Source organism: Pangasianodon hypophthalmus, chromosome 11 (assembly GCF_027358585.1).
Source record: "Pangasianodon hypophthalmus isolate fPanHyp1 chromosome 11, fPanHyp1.pri, whole genome shotgun sequence".
Lineage (NCBI taxonomy): Eukaryota > Metazoa > Chordata > Actinopteri > Siluriformes > Pangasiidae > Pangasianodon > Pangasianodon hypophthalmus.
Genome location: NC_069720.1, coordinates 8,022,982 through 8,042,219, shown reverse-complemented (window position 1 = coordinate 8,042,219; position 19,238 = coordinate 8,022,982). Strand labels below are relative to the sequence as shown.

General features: G+C 37.8%; 1 protein-coding gene across 1 annotated transcript in view; it reads left to right on the top strand.

The window, feature by feature from the left end:
- ntrk3b (neurotrophic tyrosine kinase, receptor, type 3b) overlaps positions 1-19,238 on the top strand; it is a 132,797-nt gene that overhangs the window by 107,700 nt on the left and 5,859 nt on the right. Inside the window, exons 12-15 of the mRNA XM_026930256.3 lie at positions 427-615; positions 11,271-11,401; positions 15,674-15,846; positions 17,150-17,393. Of these exons, the coding sequence (XP_026786057.1) occupies positions 427-615; positions 11,271-11,401; positions 15,674-15,846; positions 17,150-17,393 (737 nt within the window). The remainder of the gene's footprint in view (positions 1-426; positions 616-11,270; positions 11,402-15,673; positions 15,847-17,149; positions 17,394-19,238) is intronic.

Sequence of the window (19,238 nt, the reverse complement as noted above, 5' to 3'; positions counted from 1 at the left end):
CTTTAGCTGTAACTTTAAGTTTGCAGAAGGAATGAACGATTTTTTTTTTTTTGCTTTGAGGTTTCTCTATAACATGACAAGCTGTGTTTCATCTTATTAACTTCCTGAGAGAGGAAAAAAAAGAAAGGCTGGTGGGGGAACTGTAGCTACTATAACATAAGTGATACTAATTTGTTTCATGTTATATTTCATGGACATTAAATGTAATTATAATGGGAACATATGTATGTTATTCATTAATAAATGAAAAATTGTCATCATTCTCAAATGTCAAACTGTCACTCCATTCCCTCGTTAATTATTTTCCTATGAAGACACACAACGGCATGGTTTATTCTTTTGCTTACGATGATATGCTGTCACATACCTTATTGTCTTCAGTGTCCCTCTGAAGTTTGTTTTAAATGTTCTGTCTTCTGTCCACAGGTCCTGTAGCAGTGATCAGTGGGGAGGAAGACTCCGCCAGTCCACTTCATCATGTCAATCATGGAATCATCACGCCCTGCACACTGGATGCCAGTCCCGATGCCGTGGTGATCGGGATGAGCCGTATTCCTGTGCTGGAGAACCCGCAGTACTTCCGGCATGGACACAACTGTAACAAACCAACCACCCGTGAGTCAGCTATACACCACTTTCTCTTTATTTATGTCCAAAAGTGGAACTCAGCTCATTCTTTATGTGCTCAACTTCCAGTGTGCATGCACATTACAGAGATTATGTTCAGGTCATTAAAAGTTTTTGCCACTGTTGGTCATGATACTGAATGGTGCGGCCAAGACATATTCTACTACAGGCTCTCATTGCCTAGGCATAAAACTATTATGCATGTCAGGAACAGACACACTTCATTTATCTTTTATTGAAAGACATTAAGGCAACACCATTCATGCCTCCTATATTTTTATTTAAGTGTTTCAAGTCTCTTATCATGCCGTGTCTCTTCTGCATAGCAAGCATGCTAAACAGAAAAGCTGCACTTGCCCTTAACTGCCATTAACAATTTAAAATTTAGTCTTCTATCATTTTTCCCTTTGTTTATTTTGTAATTCTGTTTACTTCTAGTAGCTCATCCAAAGACATTTTGAAAATAAAAACAAGATTTTAAAAAATTATTATCGAGAATTATCGAGAAAGTAATCCACCATGTTCATGTTTGCTATTGTATTTCACACGCACATGTATTTCACATGCTGACGACGGTTTATGGGTGTGACAGCAATAAATTAGCCCCAGTGGTTGTCCCACCAAGTGTCTTTGATAGATCTACAGTTTGGGCTAGAAAGAAATCAGCCCTAGTCCTTTACTTCCCATGTGTGTTCTATCTTATGACCATTGGTGGTTCTGTTGCTATTTGTTCCACCAAAGTAAAAATAAATCCACTTCAAGCCATTTGTAAACAGCAAATAAGAAAAAGTAGATGGCAAAAATTGAACATTGTTTTTTTTTCCTTGAAAGAGAGGAGGAGCTTAGCCCCTCTAGCCCATTTATGCCAGCTGGCTCTAGTCGCTTTTACATTCCTTCACCTGTTATTTCGCTCCCACCTGTGTACACACACCAATCTTCAAGAAGGACCCCATGCATGCTTTTGTGTCTGTGTTGCTGAAATATGAGATGAAGATATTGATTTTGGAGTTTTTCAACTAGGAATTTATAATCTTGTCAATGCTTCCTTGGCACTTGCATACTAAATGTCATAACGAAGGAAGATGAATTACTGTGCAGAAGTCTTAGGCACTCTAAGTTTTTTTTTTTATACAAACTTTGTCTTAGATGTTTATTTGAGGGCAGCAGAGTGGTGCAGTGTGACAGCTCCAGGGACCCGGGTTCGATCCTGAGCTCTGTGTGGAGTTGTTGTGCATGTTCTCCTTGTGTCTGTGTGGGTTTCTGCTGAGTTCCCCAGTTACCTCCCACTTCCCAAAAGCATGCCAGTAGGTTGATAAACTAAGATAAATCACCCCTAAGTGGGAATTAGTGTGTGAAAGTGCGTATGCATGTTGTCCTGCGAAGGACTCGCATCCCATCTGAGGTGTATTCCCATCTCACACCCAGTGCTCCCGGGATGAGATGTGGATGCGTGACCCTGATCAGGATAAAGTGGTTACTGAAAGTAAATGAGTAAATATTTATTGACTGTCTTCTGCATTACTACATCAATACAAAAGAGCAATTTTTAGATTTACAAACAATATTTTAAAAAATATATTTTACAGAAAAAAGTTTATATGTCAGACAGAAGGGAATACTGGCTGTCAGGGATCTTTGCTTTACAGCATTTCTTTCTTTACATGTGCCTCAAGACTTTTGCACAGTACTGTAGAAGCATACTTTAATCCTCATTATTCACTTGCACTGAAATCTGCGCACAGTTGTTGTTTGCATTTGGCTTTCTAAAGGTCAAAAAACACACCCTGATGTAGACTTTTGTGGGCGTTTGCCCTAGTCATTACACCAATGTATAGTGTCATTACTAAACTACGATATGTAGGACACGGAGGAAGCGCAGCTTCGATAAGCTGAAATGTCTCCTATTAAAAATAGATGACTCATGGATGGCACAGACCTGCTGTCACTGCAAATTGTACTGGCACAAATACCACCCTATTGTTGGCAAAATGGAGGCTCTTGGCTGCTCTTTTGATCATTGGTGCTGCTAAGATTTATTTTTCGCTTTGCCGAGTCCCGGTGGCCTACTCATCTGTAGGCCTGGTCCTAATGGAGATTCTTCATTTAAATCCTTTCAGATAAATCAGAACAAACTGTCCTTTTGCCACATAGAACCTTTTTTGATGTTTGTCACAAATACAAACAGTAAAAGGAAGCCAGTTCATTGAGAGAGATGAATTCCTTTTTTCTTGCAAAAAACACACACACACACACACACACACACACATTGCTATTCTCAGCACACTTTGGCGGTCTGTTCACTGTGAGCACTGTGATGGCCATGTGGAGATCTCAGAGAGAAGGAAGAGATATTCAAATTAAGCTCTCATGAATAAATTAACACACTATTCATTATAGATTGTATAAATTCTTTATGGCTCGTGGCCATTGCATGTAAACCCTCATGAAAACGAGAGTGTGATATTTCAATGACACTTTCTTAAAAGGAATGCACGTTTTTGTCTTCTGCCTCTAGATTTCAGTAAGTCTGTCAGACTGCTGTTTAAAATTAGAAACACATTTGGCTCAGTCTGACTTGACTTGGCTCAAAACACACAGTATGTTTCACATGGTGATAAAGTGCATTATCTGTGGACCAATATTTTCATCCGGATTTTGCGGGACTATTTTTTTTTTCTACTTGGCGCTCTATCTATGATGACTGCCTACTGATAATTCTTTTAGACTAAAGCTGTTTCAAAAAAAAAACATTGCTGACTGAGCCATAATTCATTGAAACAACATAACAACGGTTACTCAGAACTCTAAGATTTGAACTAAATGGAGCGTTAAAATATAATTCCAAACACAAGAGGGAAGAAATGTCTGGTCATTTGATACATATAATGCCGGCTATCTAAGCTAGCTAGCTAGCATCTAACTGGTTAACCAGCGATCTTCCCTGCGGTAACTTTGACCTGAAAGCTGCTAGTACTAAAAGCAAGTAGAAAGCATATCACAAACTCCTTATGTTCTTCTAACAGAAAACATCATTAGAATTTTCTTCGTTATTAGATGGTTAGGTTTTAATGTTCTTAAATTCATGTTTCAAAGAATTTTGCTTATGTAACATCCCAAGTTAGACAAGAAATAACATTATGTATTTAGTTGTATGTACCTCCAAGTAAAATGTGGCAGCATATGAACCAAAGGTTCCTTGAACTGTAACATTCAAAAACGTTATGCTAACATAAAACTGTTAGCTGGGTTAAAAACATTCTTCCTAGGAACACAAGTGTATTCATTTTATTGGTGGCATTAAAAAAACAACTTAGTTCTAATAAGTAATCCTTATGAGCAAGTCAAAACTGGGAAGCTTCCAACCACCGAATAGCCCTCCAGCTAATAGTAATTCCTACTCAGAAAGTCAGCGCAATTAATGGAGAATTACTGTAACCTACATTCTACATCCCTTTTTTGAAAATAATTATACCAGAGCGATATTTAATTCTTCATTCTAGTTGGTCAGAAGGGGTTAATTAATTTTCAATGACAACACAGCTCAACATGGTTTAGATTAATCTGCTCATTGTAACGTTATCAATTATATATTAACTATCACAAGGACTTGTATTGTGGACACACCATATAAATAGTGTAAAAACGTGCAATTCTTGATATGGTGAAATTTCCTGTGAAGAGATGTTTATTATTTTATTCATCATTATTAGAAGGAGCCTCTAGTGTCGAAACTTTGTAACAGTCAGAGGTTTTCTGATTCAGGAATGGCTTATGGAGGGCTTTGTGGTTTCTTTGTAAAAAGCTACACTTTTGGTCTTGTTAACTTATTTTGAAAAAAAAAAAAAAAGATGCTGATGAGGGAACAGGAACTAAGTTGTTCCACAAATGTTCTACAACATTAGACGTTACTATAAATGGATAAAAAGTATGACGTGTCATTCTTGTGTAAAGCTATATCTTTTCAGATATGGGGAAGTCTTCAGGATGGAGGGGTTTGTGGTTTCTTTGCAACATGAAAGCTGCATTTTTGTTCCCTTACTAACTTCAAGAAAAAAAAGCAGAAGTGATAACATATTGATAACAACTTGTTTTGTGGTGTTCCGTGGCATTAAACGTAACTATAAATGGATAAAAACTATGACATTTTGGGCTTTAATAAGTAAAAAAATAAATAAATAAAATAAATTAGTGTTGGCAACTTGCTGTGGTGTAAAAGGAAAACCAATCAAGATGTGCTGTTATAGGAAAATAATCAACTTGAAGGTGCTAACACCATCAAACCACTCTGTCGTTGATTATTTTCCTATAACAGCAGCTCTTTGTATTTTATTCCTTAAATAAAGCACCAATTAAACAAGTCTGTTCTGGCATTTTAAAAGCTACTCAGGAACTTTTTACATTCATACAGAAGCCACATAAGCACTAGCTTACTGTGAGGTCTCAGGAATACTCTGAGGTGGGAAGTAGGAAGTTCTGAAAATATTGAATTCCCAGCTGTCATGAATGCACTGTTCAAAACATCATCACGATGTGTCATAAACACACTTATATGCTGTAGCAAGCTTCTTTGAGCAGAAAAATATTTCCAGCTTGTCAGTCAGGTGTCATTTATTTGACTCCATGCTGAGTCTCCATGGAACAAGGTTGAAATGAATTTTTATTCTGGATGTCTGGTTTTCTGAGACATGGCTTTCTCCCCTCAGAGTCTCATTACAGATATGACCATTTTGATCTCTTCAGTCCAGACAAATTAGAAAACAGTAAACATTCATTCATTTTGTTTGATGTTTTAAGATCAGACATAACATACCGTCTGACGTGTAAATTTGTATAAACTTCTCTAAATATAACTGGCTTATTTGGGCTCATCAAAGAATCATCGTCCGCATCCCTTGCAGACATCAATGCACAGACAGAAGCAGGTAAAAGCGGCATATTTATACTCAAGGTCAAAACTCAAACAGGCAGAGGTGGAACGCAGACACAACACTTCTGGGAAATATACTACAAAAACACAGCACTAGAAAAACATGGAAACTTCGCCATTCATTTTACCCATTTCTATTTCATACCCGTAGAAAAGAGAGAAAGAAAGAAAGAAAGAGCTAGAGAGAAGTACTGCCAACGTCCAGGCACTGAGCTCTCCGCGTCTGTCTGGAGCTTCATTTCCCGTGTTTTGCCTGAGGCCAGACCCCAGGGGCTCTGCCTCTCTCAGAGGAACTGCCTTTTATCCCAGCTAACTCGCTAACTATCCTCAGAGTCTTCTCTCTTCTCAACAGTGTGTCATATGGGACCTTCTTTAATAGACTGAATATTTAATAATTGTTAATTATTAATTGTTAATATTGCTGGCAATCAATCATTATTTGAGAGCTAACCGGATAAACTGGATTTCTTTTCATAAGACTATACAAAGAGTGTAAACAGACATGACACAACTTTATGGCGGATTTTGAAAACAAAGCCACTCACATGTAATTTTTTTCCCCAAGAAATTCCCGTGAATCCTAAGCTGTTTTACTCATAGTCAATGAAAAAAAGTCAACATCCTAATTTCGAGTAAATTATCATGTGACAAAAACACCTTTGGACGTATTGCACTTGTTTTATCATTATGCACCCTGACGAAGCCAACAGACAGGAATCTTTTCTCTGTCTGTCCAGTTGTAGTCATTTGTTCATGATACATTATGAAGGCACGTTTGCATTTGCCAGAGGTCCACAAGCTTGTCTTCTATCTATACAGTCAAGTAAAGTGTTTGTATTTCTCTTTTTCTTCCCTCTCAGCTGTTGCCTGAATCAGTGATCCAATTACATCACTTACCATCTCACACTATAATGTATTTAAAATTACCAGGAGGCCTTAGATCATTCTGGAAGAAGATTAGCAGGCTAAAGATCAGAAATCACTTTTAAAAGTAGACAATTTTGAAATAAAAAAGGGATTAAAATCAAGCTAACCGGCTGTATGCCATTAATAGAAGCCCAAGCTAAAAAAAGAATGTTTTGGAAAGGAGCCTTTGGAAATGTCATTTCATTTTAGTTAGTCATATCTTTATATCCTTGTTAACTTTTGTCTAGAAGAATATGATTTCTTTAAAATCAAACTTACTAAAATTCACCCCATCGCACCTGTTGAAGTGGAGAAAATTAGGAACACAGTGATTATTTTTGTTTTCATGATGACCAGCCTGTCTATGGACTGTCTGTTATTCCCAACCTGTTATTCAAGGTAACAACTGATAAGGACTTAAGACTATTAGTAAAGACAAGAGGACAAAGACATCAGCACCTGTGGATGACGTGAATCTAAATAAACGTGGACCTCACCACAGAAAGCCTTTTGTTAGGAATTATAATTGTACAACTGCTCTGATCCAGAGTGCACTTGACCTCATTACAGCTACACAGTGAACAAAATAAGAAAGTGATCAAGTCTTGTCAATAATGGCATCATGATGAGTTGTTCTTTTGCTAAAGATAAACATACAGTTCAAACCATTGTGTTTTAACGTCGATTTTGGTGTAATTATTATTTTGATCGTGGCATTATGTTGCCTTTAAATCTTTGGAAGAAGTGTGTGTTGGGAACGGGAACAGGGATGGCAAAAAGGAAGGTTAAGGCAGCCCATCCTGCTCTGTGCTGTCAGGTGTGTTGTGAAATGACTCTTTCAGAGGACGGGACAAAGCCAGTCGACCACTTAATGATCAAATAAGTGAATATAAATTAGGTATTTGAGGCAGAAGTGGAGGTTTGACCCGTCCTCGCGTCTCCCCTCTTAGACACCTACATTCTCTGTGCATGAATGATGAACGCAATAACAGCGGCTATGAGATGCCATTCACAGCTCGAGTGCGTTCGCCCTCTGTTGTCAAAGATTTGTGGGCGGAAGTCAGAATTCTGACAAGGTGGTGTGAGAGACGAGTCATGTTGGGTTTCTGGCTGAGGATGGACTAGTGTGGTGCAAAAGTTTGGTGATTTTATGCTGTGACACAATCCAAGCTGTGAAACATTTCTGTCTTCTCTCATTAATAAAGCATGGCTTTTTACTGTGTAGGAAAGGAATTCATGTGTTTTGGGGAATCAGCCATTATGTAGGATATAAACTGTAGATACTGTTATGTGTGAAAATCCCAGGAGATTAGCACTTTCTGAAATACTCCAAGCAGCCGATCTGGTAACAACAACCACGCCATGGTTAAGTCCCTGAGATCATTATTTTTTCCCCATTCTGATATTTGATATGAACATTAACTGAATGTCCTCTTGACCTGTATCTGCATGATTTTTGCATTGTGTTGCTGCTGCATGATTGGCTGATTAGATAACTGTTTGAATGTGCAGATATATATATATATATATATATATATAGAGAGAGAGAGAGAGAGAGAGAGAGCACACTACACTCACCAATCACCTTATTTCGAACACGTATACACCTGCTGTACACCTGCAAACATGCAATTATCTGATTAGCCAATCATGTGGCAGCAGTGCAATGCAAAAAATCATGAAGATACAGGTCAAGAGCTTCGGTTAATGGTCACGTCAAACATCAGAATTAGGAAAAAAATTTCATCTCAGTGACTTTGACGATGAGATGGATGCAACAGCAGAAGACCACATTGGATTCCATTCCTATTAGCCAAGAACAATTTTCTACAATATATAGTTCTGAAAACTATGGGCTGTCCTGAACCGAAATTTTCTTTTGCATGTATCTTAACCAGACGTAGTGATAGAATTTTAAAATCTGATGCAGTAATGTCCAAGGTCACCACACATATGATATATTCTATAGAGTTTTATACAGTATCTTCATCCATACTAGCTATTTGTGAGTGTTCTGTAAGTGTTCATTTAACACTGAAGTCTGCAGTGGACTGGTTTTCCAATATTGATAAAGTTTAGACTGTAATGAGCCACTTGGAGGTGGAGGTGTGAAAGAAAATGTGTTACTTTTGCAAGCATTTTCCAAAAGCCTTTGTAACTGTTGATTTTACGAGCCAGAAGAATTCACAGTTCTTCTTTTCTTCTTAATATCCCAGCATGTTGCTGTGCCAAAAGCATTGGCAAACATTAACATTAATAAAACATTTAAAAACTAAGAAATTATAGCAGTTTTGGTTACTTTTGTGAGGACATGACTATCATTTAAGGTAATTAAAAATTAAAAAGCATATCAAATTTATAATTAAAATAGCAACTACAATTACAATAACCTTTAATAACTGTCACACAACTGGACAAAGCAGTTGTACATTTTAAGCTCATATGAAATGCCTCATTTACATTTTTATACATTTGGCAAATGGTATTATCCAAAGTGCTTTACATGGGAGGCAGCACAGAGCTGAGGTCACAACAGTGACCTTTTAGCAATTTAGAGATTTGAACTTACTCTGAATTTTTAATGATGAGCTATATTGTATAGGCTACAGATGCATAGACATAAAAAAGACAATCAGCAACTAACCAAAGTCATCTACAGTTATCTACTTGGTAATCATATATGTGTGGCAGCTTGGAAATACCCTTCACGTGGTCCAATTTTGACACTTTCTTTTATATAGTTCTAAAGATTTTCCTGATCTGAAATATGTATGTTTTTTTTTTGTTTGTTTTTTTTCACATATCTCAATCAGAAGTAATGTTACTGTTTAACATTTTGAAAAAGTGAAATGGGGAAAAATTGGGTTAAAAGATTTCATTCCAAATACCCCCAATTCCAATTCCAAATACGCCACACCTACTTCAACATTTATAACCTAATCTGCTCATGAAAAAAACCATTACTTATAAAGAATTCTAAGTTTACAGTGTGAAATAAGTTCTCACTTTGAGTACATCATCATCTACATCAGCCTGTCTCATCACCTGATGTAAAAGTCAAACTAAAAATTGATTAGGCTTATGTCCATTTTGAGATTTTATTATATATATATATATATATATATATATATATATATATATATAATGTATATATGATGAAATTTTATCAGATAACAACATAGATAACTTCCTACATTAGCCCCTTAACATACAAATGTGATCATCACGGTCTTTAGATCATCACTACTTTATGTTCTTTGTGTCCAAGAGATGTTTCTAGAAACATCTGCTAACTGTCTAACATCAGTTTGTCAATGTAGACTGTTTCTTTCTGTCAATAAACTTCCGCATTTATAGAAATTTACAGAAGACATTTATACAAATAATAACTATGTCCTGCTGACTGGTGCATTGCTCATATTGCCATTTCGTATAGATCTGTTTCTGAGGCCTTTTGCTCTGTTAGATCACCCTGCTACCGGAGAAAGGCTATTATTCGTGAGAATGAAAACTGCAGATTTTTGTTACTGGCTCTAATAGAGAAAAAAATAGTGAGCAAAAGTATTTTCTGGCAGATAGGAAAAACTTCTGGCTGGTTCTAACAAGATATAGGTCAGAAACACAACAGTTAAGGCCATAATGACTGGCTTAAAAGGTTAAGTACAAAGAGTTTCAGGAAACTCACACATTGTAATGAATTTTAATGAATAATGTAGACAGACAGAGAGTTTGAGATGGACTTATGATGCAGCGCAAGATTTTAGGCAAAGTACTTCATACTACATATTATAAGGAATCTGTCCATCTGTCGATGGATTTTAGTCCAAGGTTGGTCTAAATTTGGAAATGGTGTGTGAATGGGCAGGACAGCTCTGGTGTGAAGACTCTTAACAGCACATTTTGTGCTTTGTGGAAACATTAAATAAAAATTTGTGGTTTTAAAATGAGCAGTTTGTGGAAATGATGTAGTGTGTTATATATAAAGGTTCAGTACAATGAAATATAATTTATATAGCTCTTTTAACAATGGACATTGTCACAAAGCAGCTTTAGGGACATATGGATACAGATTTAGATCTCTTCTAGAAAATTAGAAAAGTCACATTACTTATGGTGAAACTGAGAAAAACAACAAAAAAACAAAAAATGCAACACATCACATTTTACTTTCATAAAGTAAGGTCATATTTGAGGACGTGTTTATATCCAGAGGCATCGATCGTATGCATGAGGATAGTTTTCTTAGAAACGCTAATATCCAGCACTATAATGAAAATGACTGAGTGCTGATGCCTAAATGGCCCCAAGTGAATTTCCACAGATGGTTTGAAGAGGCTTTTTTACAATTGACTCTCATTTGCATTTAGGTTTTTTTTTTTTTCTGAGGGCACTCAGAGGAATGCAGAAAACACATCCAGTTGTAAGAGTGAATGAAACCTCCAGAGCTCCATCTGCACAGGAAGTGACCTTTCACACAGTGTGAAAAACACACCCACACATATACATCATATACTCACTATCACACACATGCATAGATACTCATGCTTGATTTGGCAACTACTAACGTGTAAACAATGAATATTCTTAGCGAGAGCTCATAAATGGGTAATGAGAAAAAAGCTGGTAAAACTCTGCAATGTTCCTGGGTATTATGGGTATTATGGTCAGTCTTTTGAATCTGAGTTTGTCTGTCTGTCTGTCTGTCTGTCTTCCTGTTCAAGGTTATATGTTTGTTTACTGGTATAAGACCACACATCTTTCATAAAATATTGTCTCTGCCTCACTTTGTCTCTCTCTTTCTCTCTCTTAGATGTCCAGCATGTGAAGCGGAGGGACATTGTTCTGAAGCGGGAGCTGGGAGAAGGGGCTTTCGGCAAAGTCTTCCTGGCCGAGTGCTACAACCTCAGCCCTACCAAGGAGAAGATGCTGGTAGCTGTCAAGGTGCGTAGCGTCTTATTCAGTCAACCCTGTTCTCAGGTTATATGAGATATTTTAAATTTTTAGTAAAAGTAGAGTAATACTTCCCCATGTCTGTGTGAGTTTTCTCCGCGTTCTCCGGTTTCTTTCCACCTCCCAAAAACATGTCCATAGATAGATCAACAGTAATTTGGTCCCGGGTGTGAAATGTGTGTCTGCATGGTGCTCATGGTGTATTGAATTCAATTTTATTTGTATGGTGCTTCTAACAATAGATATTTTTACAAATATCCCACTTTGCACCCAGTATCCTCTAGATCTACCATGACCCTGAGCAGGATAAAGCACTGAAGATGAATTATTGAATACAGCAATACTAAAACTTCTGATTTTTTTAAGCACAAACCTTTTTATGTTTGGCTAAATTTCTCTACCAGCCTGAACAATTAAAAAAAATTTTACAAATTCATATTACAAAAAAATATATAATTTTGCCCTGTCAGTAAAGCTAAAGTAAAAAGATGCCCAAATGTGTGAAGATCTTTCCCAGTTTATTTTGATATCATTTATTACATGTTTTATTTATTACATGAAATGTTATTACAGTGTTCAGTAAGTATTCAAGAATAATGTTCCCCCAATGTAAAAAAAAAATACCACATCTACTATAAAAATGGCTTTAGAACAATGTTCCCAGTTAGACAAAAACAATTATGGAAATGTTCGTGTTAATGCTTACATACTGTATGATGCAGCAATGTTTGCAAATGTTATATAAAAAACATTTTAAGTACACCCAGAAAAGAATTAGCCATGAGTCACAGTCATAAACACCAACCACAGGCATCTCTTATTGAAAATAGTATTCAAAATAGGGCTCTCCTCTAAGAGTGTTTAGCCACTCTATGACATTGAATGAGATACATCTATGAAAAAAAAATGCATTGGCTGGCTTCCCATGTCTTGGTAAAGGATGTGTTAGCCTTCATCCTCCCACACTGGGAAACCAGTGGGTGGGAATTGGTAGCCAATAACTGGGAGAAAAGTGAGCACTAAAGAGGTTTGCTTTAAAAGAGATGAACAGAACAGGAGAGTTGAAGGAAGTGCCTGCTGTTTTCAGTTGTGACATATCAGGCACTTTACTGGTACACTTCCTTTTGCTGTATCGTGTTCAGGAAGAGGTCACAATTTTTGCCCTCGATTTGGGACTGTTAAGGCTTGTACGACAGCTATTCAAATTCATTTTTCTCCATGGAATGGCTGAGTATCTGCAATACCGGACCATTTCTGTCTGACTTCACCCCAATTTATAGTTCAGGCATTTTGATGGATGTTGGGTCGTTAGCCGTTTTTTATAGAAGGCACAGAGGTCTGTTGGTTGTATTGATTTTTGCATGTTTTAGGTGACATATATCTTCTTCCAAGTCTGCAGTATCTCTTCAAGCATCACTACTTTGTCTTGTAGAGCATACACTGAATTTAGTTACATGTCCAAATGAAGCCTTCAGGGCCGATCCTCTCCATTACCTAAGTGATATCATCAGACCTGTTTTCTTGATGGTTATATTTTGCTGTGCCAGCAATAATATCGTCTCAGGCTGCTTTTTAGGACCTGTAATGATGTTGAACACGCGCTCTCAGCATCTGAACTCTTTCTTTTGATTCAATTGAGTGAATTAAAACCAATACAGCATGAAGATAAACTGACAGACAAGTGCTCCTCTGCCCCCGAGGTACAGTACCTCGCTGTGGAGTGAGGGTGAGACAGATTCGCAGACAGACAGCACACACCGCAGTGGCACCGTTGATGGGGTGTCTGTTATGCAGGGCAGGAACACTGTTAAGGACATGGCACTGAGCTACAGGAAGCTAACAGATTCACTGACAGGGGGGATGGTGTGCCATCTGTAGTGTTAGCGCTGCTCTCCATCTGAACATCCACGTGGCGTGTTTCAGAGAGTTTCTCATCGAGTCAGATCGGCCCATGTGCTGTATGAGTTCCAGCTATTTTTTAAGGATGGTGTAATTGATTGGATTATATTTCAGAAAGATATATCCAATACCCAGAGTAATGGAGCGTGGGAGGAAGCTGCAGGCTATACCGAGGAATCTCTCTGAATGTCTGCAGAGGATAGGCTGAACATTTGTGGCAACGTGAGGACCCCGTTTTCACCTACGCAGTCAATGCTACATGTTGCAAGGTCATTAAAGAGAATTCAAAAGGCTCATTCAGATTTCATTTATATGAGCACTGGCACATTAAAGCGCACTGCAGAGGGAAAATCGGAGGGTTTGGTGATTATTAAGGATCTTCCCAGCCAATCAGAGCACTCGTGATAACCACAATGGTGCATCATTAAAACAGCATATCCGTGTCTGATGCTATTTCACAGATCTGTCACAACATAATGCATGAGCTTTGAGCATTGAGGTACTGAATATCAAACCTACTTTAGCAGATTAGGATTAGATTCATTACATTCATTGTAGGGTCACATTAAAATGTCGAGTTCATCTGTGACTTTGTAGTAATATGATACCTACATAGGATATTGGTTGTGATATCAGATGAGAGGGCTAAAATCTAATATCTATCAATATCTCAACAAAGAAAGTATTAGGGTTGACCAGTGCATTGTATCTCGACGGCATAAGAATAATGATGTGGGGCAAACTATTACACACACAAACACACACACACACACGCACACACTTAAAGGCATACAGGCAGCTACTGTCATGATTTCTAATTTAAAACTCTTCCAAATTCAAAATGTTCTACTGAGTTCTGATGTGTTTCTTCCAAATATCAAACACAGTAAATAGAAAAGTAGCCCTTTTGCTCAAACAAAAACACTAAATCTACTTCGTTCAGATTCATTACACCCATGATTGTCTTTCACATGCGCCTTCTCAGTCACTACTGATGAAGTGTTATGGATGTGTCAGCAAAGAAGGATGAAAAATATCAGCCCAAATGGACATCCAATCTAGATCCAGAGGGCGTTTGACTCTGTGTAATCACCTGACACGGCTGTCAATGATACGCTGCATGAATCTACAGTCTGAGCTAGAAAGAAATCAGCCCCAGTCTCATGTCTTCATACCATTCTGTGTACCGTTGGTGGTGCTGTTGAGCTTGGTTCCACAAAAATCCAAATTAATCCATCTTAAAACATTTGTTCATAGCACATAGACTGATGCGGATGCCAAAAATAAAACCTTATATCTATTTCCCAACAGTATTATAACTGCTTATTAAGGATACATAAAGCACTATGACCATTGTGCACGGTTTGTTTTGCAATCTGGTGTAATCAACAAAATATCAACTGAATGCACAGTTGATAGTGTGTAGTGTTCTTGTTACAGTTTGATCGTATGATTCTATTTCTTAAACAGGGTGAGGTTTACAGAACAGGACACAAGTTGATTTAATTCCTAAATCTGATGTATACACCGAGTGCCTGCATTGAAAATTACAAGTGACCAAATTCCAAATGACATTTTATCTTATAAACCAAACTGTAATTCTTTTCCACTTCCTGCAGTAAAGCCCTCAAACTTCATCGGCTGTCACCTCGATATCCCTCTGTTCAGAGGCTGGTATTCAAACAGAAACAGGAAAAAGGCGTGATTCTGATTGGTTAATGCTGTTTCTCATCACAGTAGCTGGTAGCTAATAAAATGTGACTAAACAAACTCAGGAATGCATTCGTTTGATGTTTGCGGAGGTTAAATATGGAATCTCAGTGATGCATGCTGTATGTGTGCTTTTTTAACCATCCGCGAATGAGCATTTGGAACGGGAAAATATTTCATGGAACCCGAAATCCACCCCCTAACTACGTCACTGTTCATGTGGGGTTTTTTGCCAGAAATTGGATATGACAACATATCTAATTCGAGCCATTTGTCTGAACAAAGTCAGCATTGCATTTGACAGTCCTTCTGCACCCACAAATGGCCCAAAATTAAATTGACACAATTATCCCTTTATTACAGAAATTATAACTCATTAGCCAACATGTCTGATCAAGAAAATTGGCCTAAGGGGAAATTTTTTACAGTGATTTTTTAAAAACTATTTCTTCAGTTGACTTATTGTATTATATTAATTACACTCATAGATGTACATTCGACTAAACACCATTATTTTATTTATCCTAATTTTTTCATCAGTGTGAAAATGGGAGTTATTATGTAGAGAATTGCCTCAGGATAGGCATCAGTAGCGTTTTGTAGTTTTGTTCCATTTTTTTTCCTAAATTTAATTCAGTTGTTTCTCTTTCACAGACCTTGAAAGACCCGACTCTGGCCGCCAGAAAAGACTTCCAGAGAGAAGCTGAGCTACTCACCAACCTGCAGCACGAGCACATTGTGAAGTTTTACGGCGTGTGTGTGGACGGCGACCCGCTCATCATGGTGTTTGAGTATATGAAGCATGGAGACCTTAATAAGTTTCTGAGGTGAGATGCCTTCCTTTAGAAAACGAGCGTCGGGAACAGGCAGTGCTAAAGCAGCAATGAAACTTCCCATCAATGAGATGCTCAATATTGCTGAAGCAAAGTGCTGTTTATCACGCCAGCGGGATGCTGCCACTTGTGCCAGAAGTGCATTTTGATGATTGCATCTGTCCTGAGTAATTTACCGCGACAAGTCAGCTCGCCAGGTTACGATGCAAGTGTAAGGAAGATTGCACATGGCGTACACATAGAGTAATTGCTACTCACGTCTCACATCCTGTGTAGTATGGCTGGAGAAATCATTTCGAAAAAAGGTCTTATTACTCTGCTCTTGCATGACAGTTCAACTGTGAGGTATTTTGCAGCTCACACTGCTCTCGGTCTGAATTATCCCATCATAAATATTCACTGTACATGTAGCGTACAGGCTAATTCCGTTGTGTCTATGGAGTGAAAATATCCATGCTACAATTCTCAGCTGATCATATCTAGAGAAAGTGCTCTTTGGAGTTAAATGAATATTGTTAAACACGATAACATAATTCAATTGTGAATTAAATGGGATACATTTCATCTCTCACACACAAAGACTTCCTATCGACTCGCATTCTGAGATGCCAAATAATGAAATTTTTTTTTCAGAAATGCAGCAGGCACATGGAGCTAGTCAGTTTTTGTGGGCATAAAAGAATAGTGCGATGCTGGTCGCCGATTCCAATTAGGCCTTACCTAGACACTGCGTGTGTGGAATAAAGCTGGCCTGAAGAGAATTCACTTTCCAGCTCACAAGACAAGCAGGAGTGTGTTTTACATGCAAAATAGCTTCTCTGACTTGAAGACTGCTTGATTGTTAGATCTCCAGCACACTGGAGAAGGGGCGTTTACCCTGCAAGGGCTATCAGAAAGGCAGAAATTACGCTGGAGCACATTTAAGCAGACACCTTATGCAAATCTGTCTGCAATCATCAGAGCTATTCAGCAAGAATGAAAAAGGGCCCGGCAAATCAACAAAGTCCCGGACCCTTAACAACACATGGGTTCTGTGTAGCAGGAAACAGGGATTTTACTTCACATTGAGCTATTTCAAAGTTATAGCACGTTCACAGATTCAAGGGGTTGCAGCGATTGTAGGGCAACTTTTTTGCATAGTCTGACCTTTCACGGCAATCCAGGTCAAGCCTTTTGCACGTTTATGCCTTGCCTCTACCTCTATTTATAGAAAAGCTGGAAAAATACCAGCCTTGATGAATCTGTAGCAAGTAGAATGAGAATCTTTCTGTTCCTGTTTTGTTCCTCGGTTCCCCAGGGCTCATGGTCCAGACGCCACCATTTTGGTGGATGGCCATCCGATGCAGAGCAATGGCGAACTTGGTCTTTCTCAGATGCTGCACATTGCCACACAGATTGCAGCTGGCATGGTGTATCTGTCCTCACAGCACTTTGTGCACCGTGACCTGGCCACACGCAACTGCCTGGTGGGAAACGGCCTCCTGGTGAAGATTGGAGACTTCGGCATGTCCAGGGACATCTACAGCATGGACTACTACCGGGTGTGTATCAGTTTCACTATGGCTGTTTTAAATGGCTGTATTCAGAAGATAGTGTAGTGAAGATACCGAGATTATGCACATCAGTATTCAGACCTTAGTCCAAATTGCATACTAAAGCACTATACCTACAGAATTATGTGAGAGTTGTGTACACAGGGTGGAGTTAGCTGAATACAGAGGCTTGTCACATTTTTGCACAATTCTTGATGTAACCACCATATGACTTTATTTGTGGCTGTAATTAATTAATAGTTCCGTCCTTTTAAAGTCAATAAAAACATTTTTCCCGCATGTAGGACATTGGAGTAGACAGCCTGTTAGTCAGAGACACTGCTTAACTCAAGGATCCAATTTTAAAAAAAATAAAATTATGAATTAGTTTAAAGCACTGTACTAAATGAGCTCTTGGTCAGCTTATCCTTCAAACCATCAGCATGATTTTTTTTACAGGAAATAATTTGTTAAGCAAATGAACAAAAACAATGTCATGACAAAAACATTATTAATTTAAAAGCTCAAAATAGTGAAATAAAAGCATGATAAAATAATCTACATCTGAATTCCCCCTCTCAGTGTGAGGTGTGATCCCTAGCTGTTTCCTTCTTCAGTCTGCATTTTCTATCTCCCAGTTTTTTTTGGCCTTACGACAGGCGCTTGTGTTTGAAGCTAGTCCTCTAGATGCTATTGATACACCCCATCTGAGATGCTTCTACTCAAGAAAAGTGTGGCAACCTCGGAGGCGTGAAAGTCAACTTAAGTAGCTACGTAACCCGAGTCTGAATATGACTAACTGCATAAATATTGACATAAATTTTGTACTTAAGTCCCTGACTCTGAATATGAACATAAGCGAGGGTGCAACTTTTACATATAGTGTCAGATAGTGTGTTAATAATCCAACTGTTAGCTCAATGAACTTGTGTATACATCTGAATGGGAATAAATTTATTCAGGTCAATGTATTCAATGCAAGAATCACTGCTTCACAAATCTGAATCGCCTGGCATACATTCTGTGCCAACATGGCAGGTGAAAAAAACGGTGCTGTGAAACAAAGATCGAGTTACGCATTTTAAATCGTTTAAAATTAATTGAGAATTTGGAGGGCATCCAAGTAACCTTTCAATTAATGCAAATTCTTCCTTTCACCTTCTGTTCAATAAGGACATTTGCAGGACATTTCGCTGAGACTGACTCATTTACCACTTTGTGATCTTAGTATTATAACGGTCTGACTGGTTGAAGAAGGAATGAGAGATAGAACGTTATGATACGAAGGACTTGTTAAAACTCAAACAATATGAACGAATATCTGGATAACATGCTGAGCTAGCATTAACTAGCTGTTGAAGGATTGTAAGATTCTCATTGCCATGGTAACGGTGACACAGAATGCTGCTCTTCACATGTGTGAAAATTTAGTTGGGATTAAATGAAATGTGAATGAAAGTGCAGATTTTGACAATTAAGCCAGGTTTAGGGTAAATATCTAAACAATTTTGGAATCTGCTGTTAGAAAGAATTTATTCAGATACGAATTTATATGGCATTATAAAACCAAGCAGGAGTCACATGGGGAACAAATGTTTGCCCTATAATTAAACTGTAGTTTATTATATTATAGACCAAATAATATAATTAATTTGTGTTATTACGTCTAATTATTTTGTGTTGAATTTCAATTAGTATTAATACACCTGCTCAAACCTTAGATCAAACCTTGTGTTTTTAATTAGCTTTAACATTCCTAATTAATTTGAATTCAGAGTTCATTTACTTGCACACAGATTACATTTGTGAAATGTTCTGTCCTTATTAAGTGAAGGAGGCCTGTATGTAGGCCAA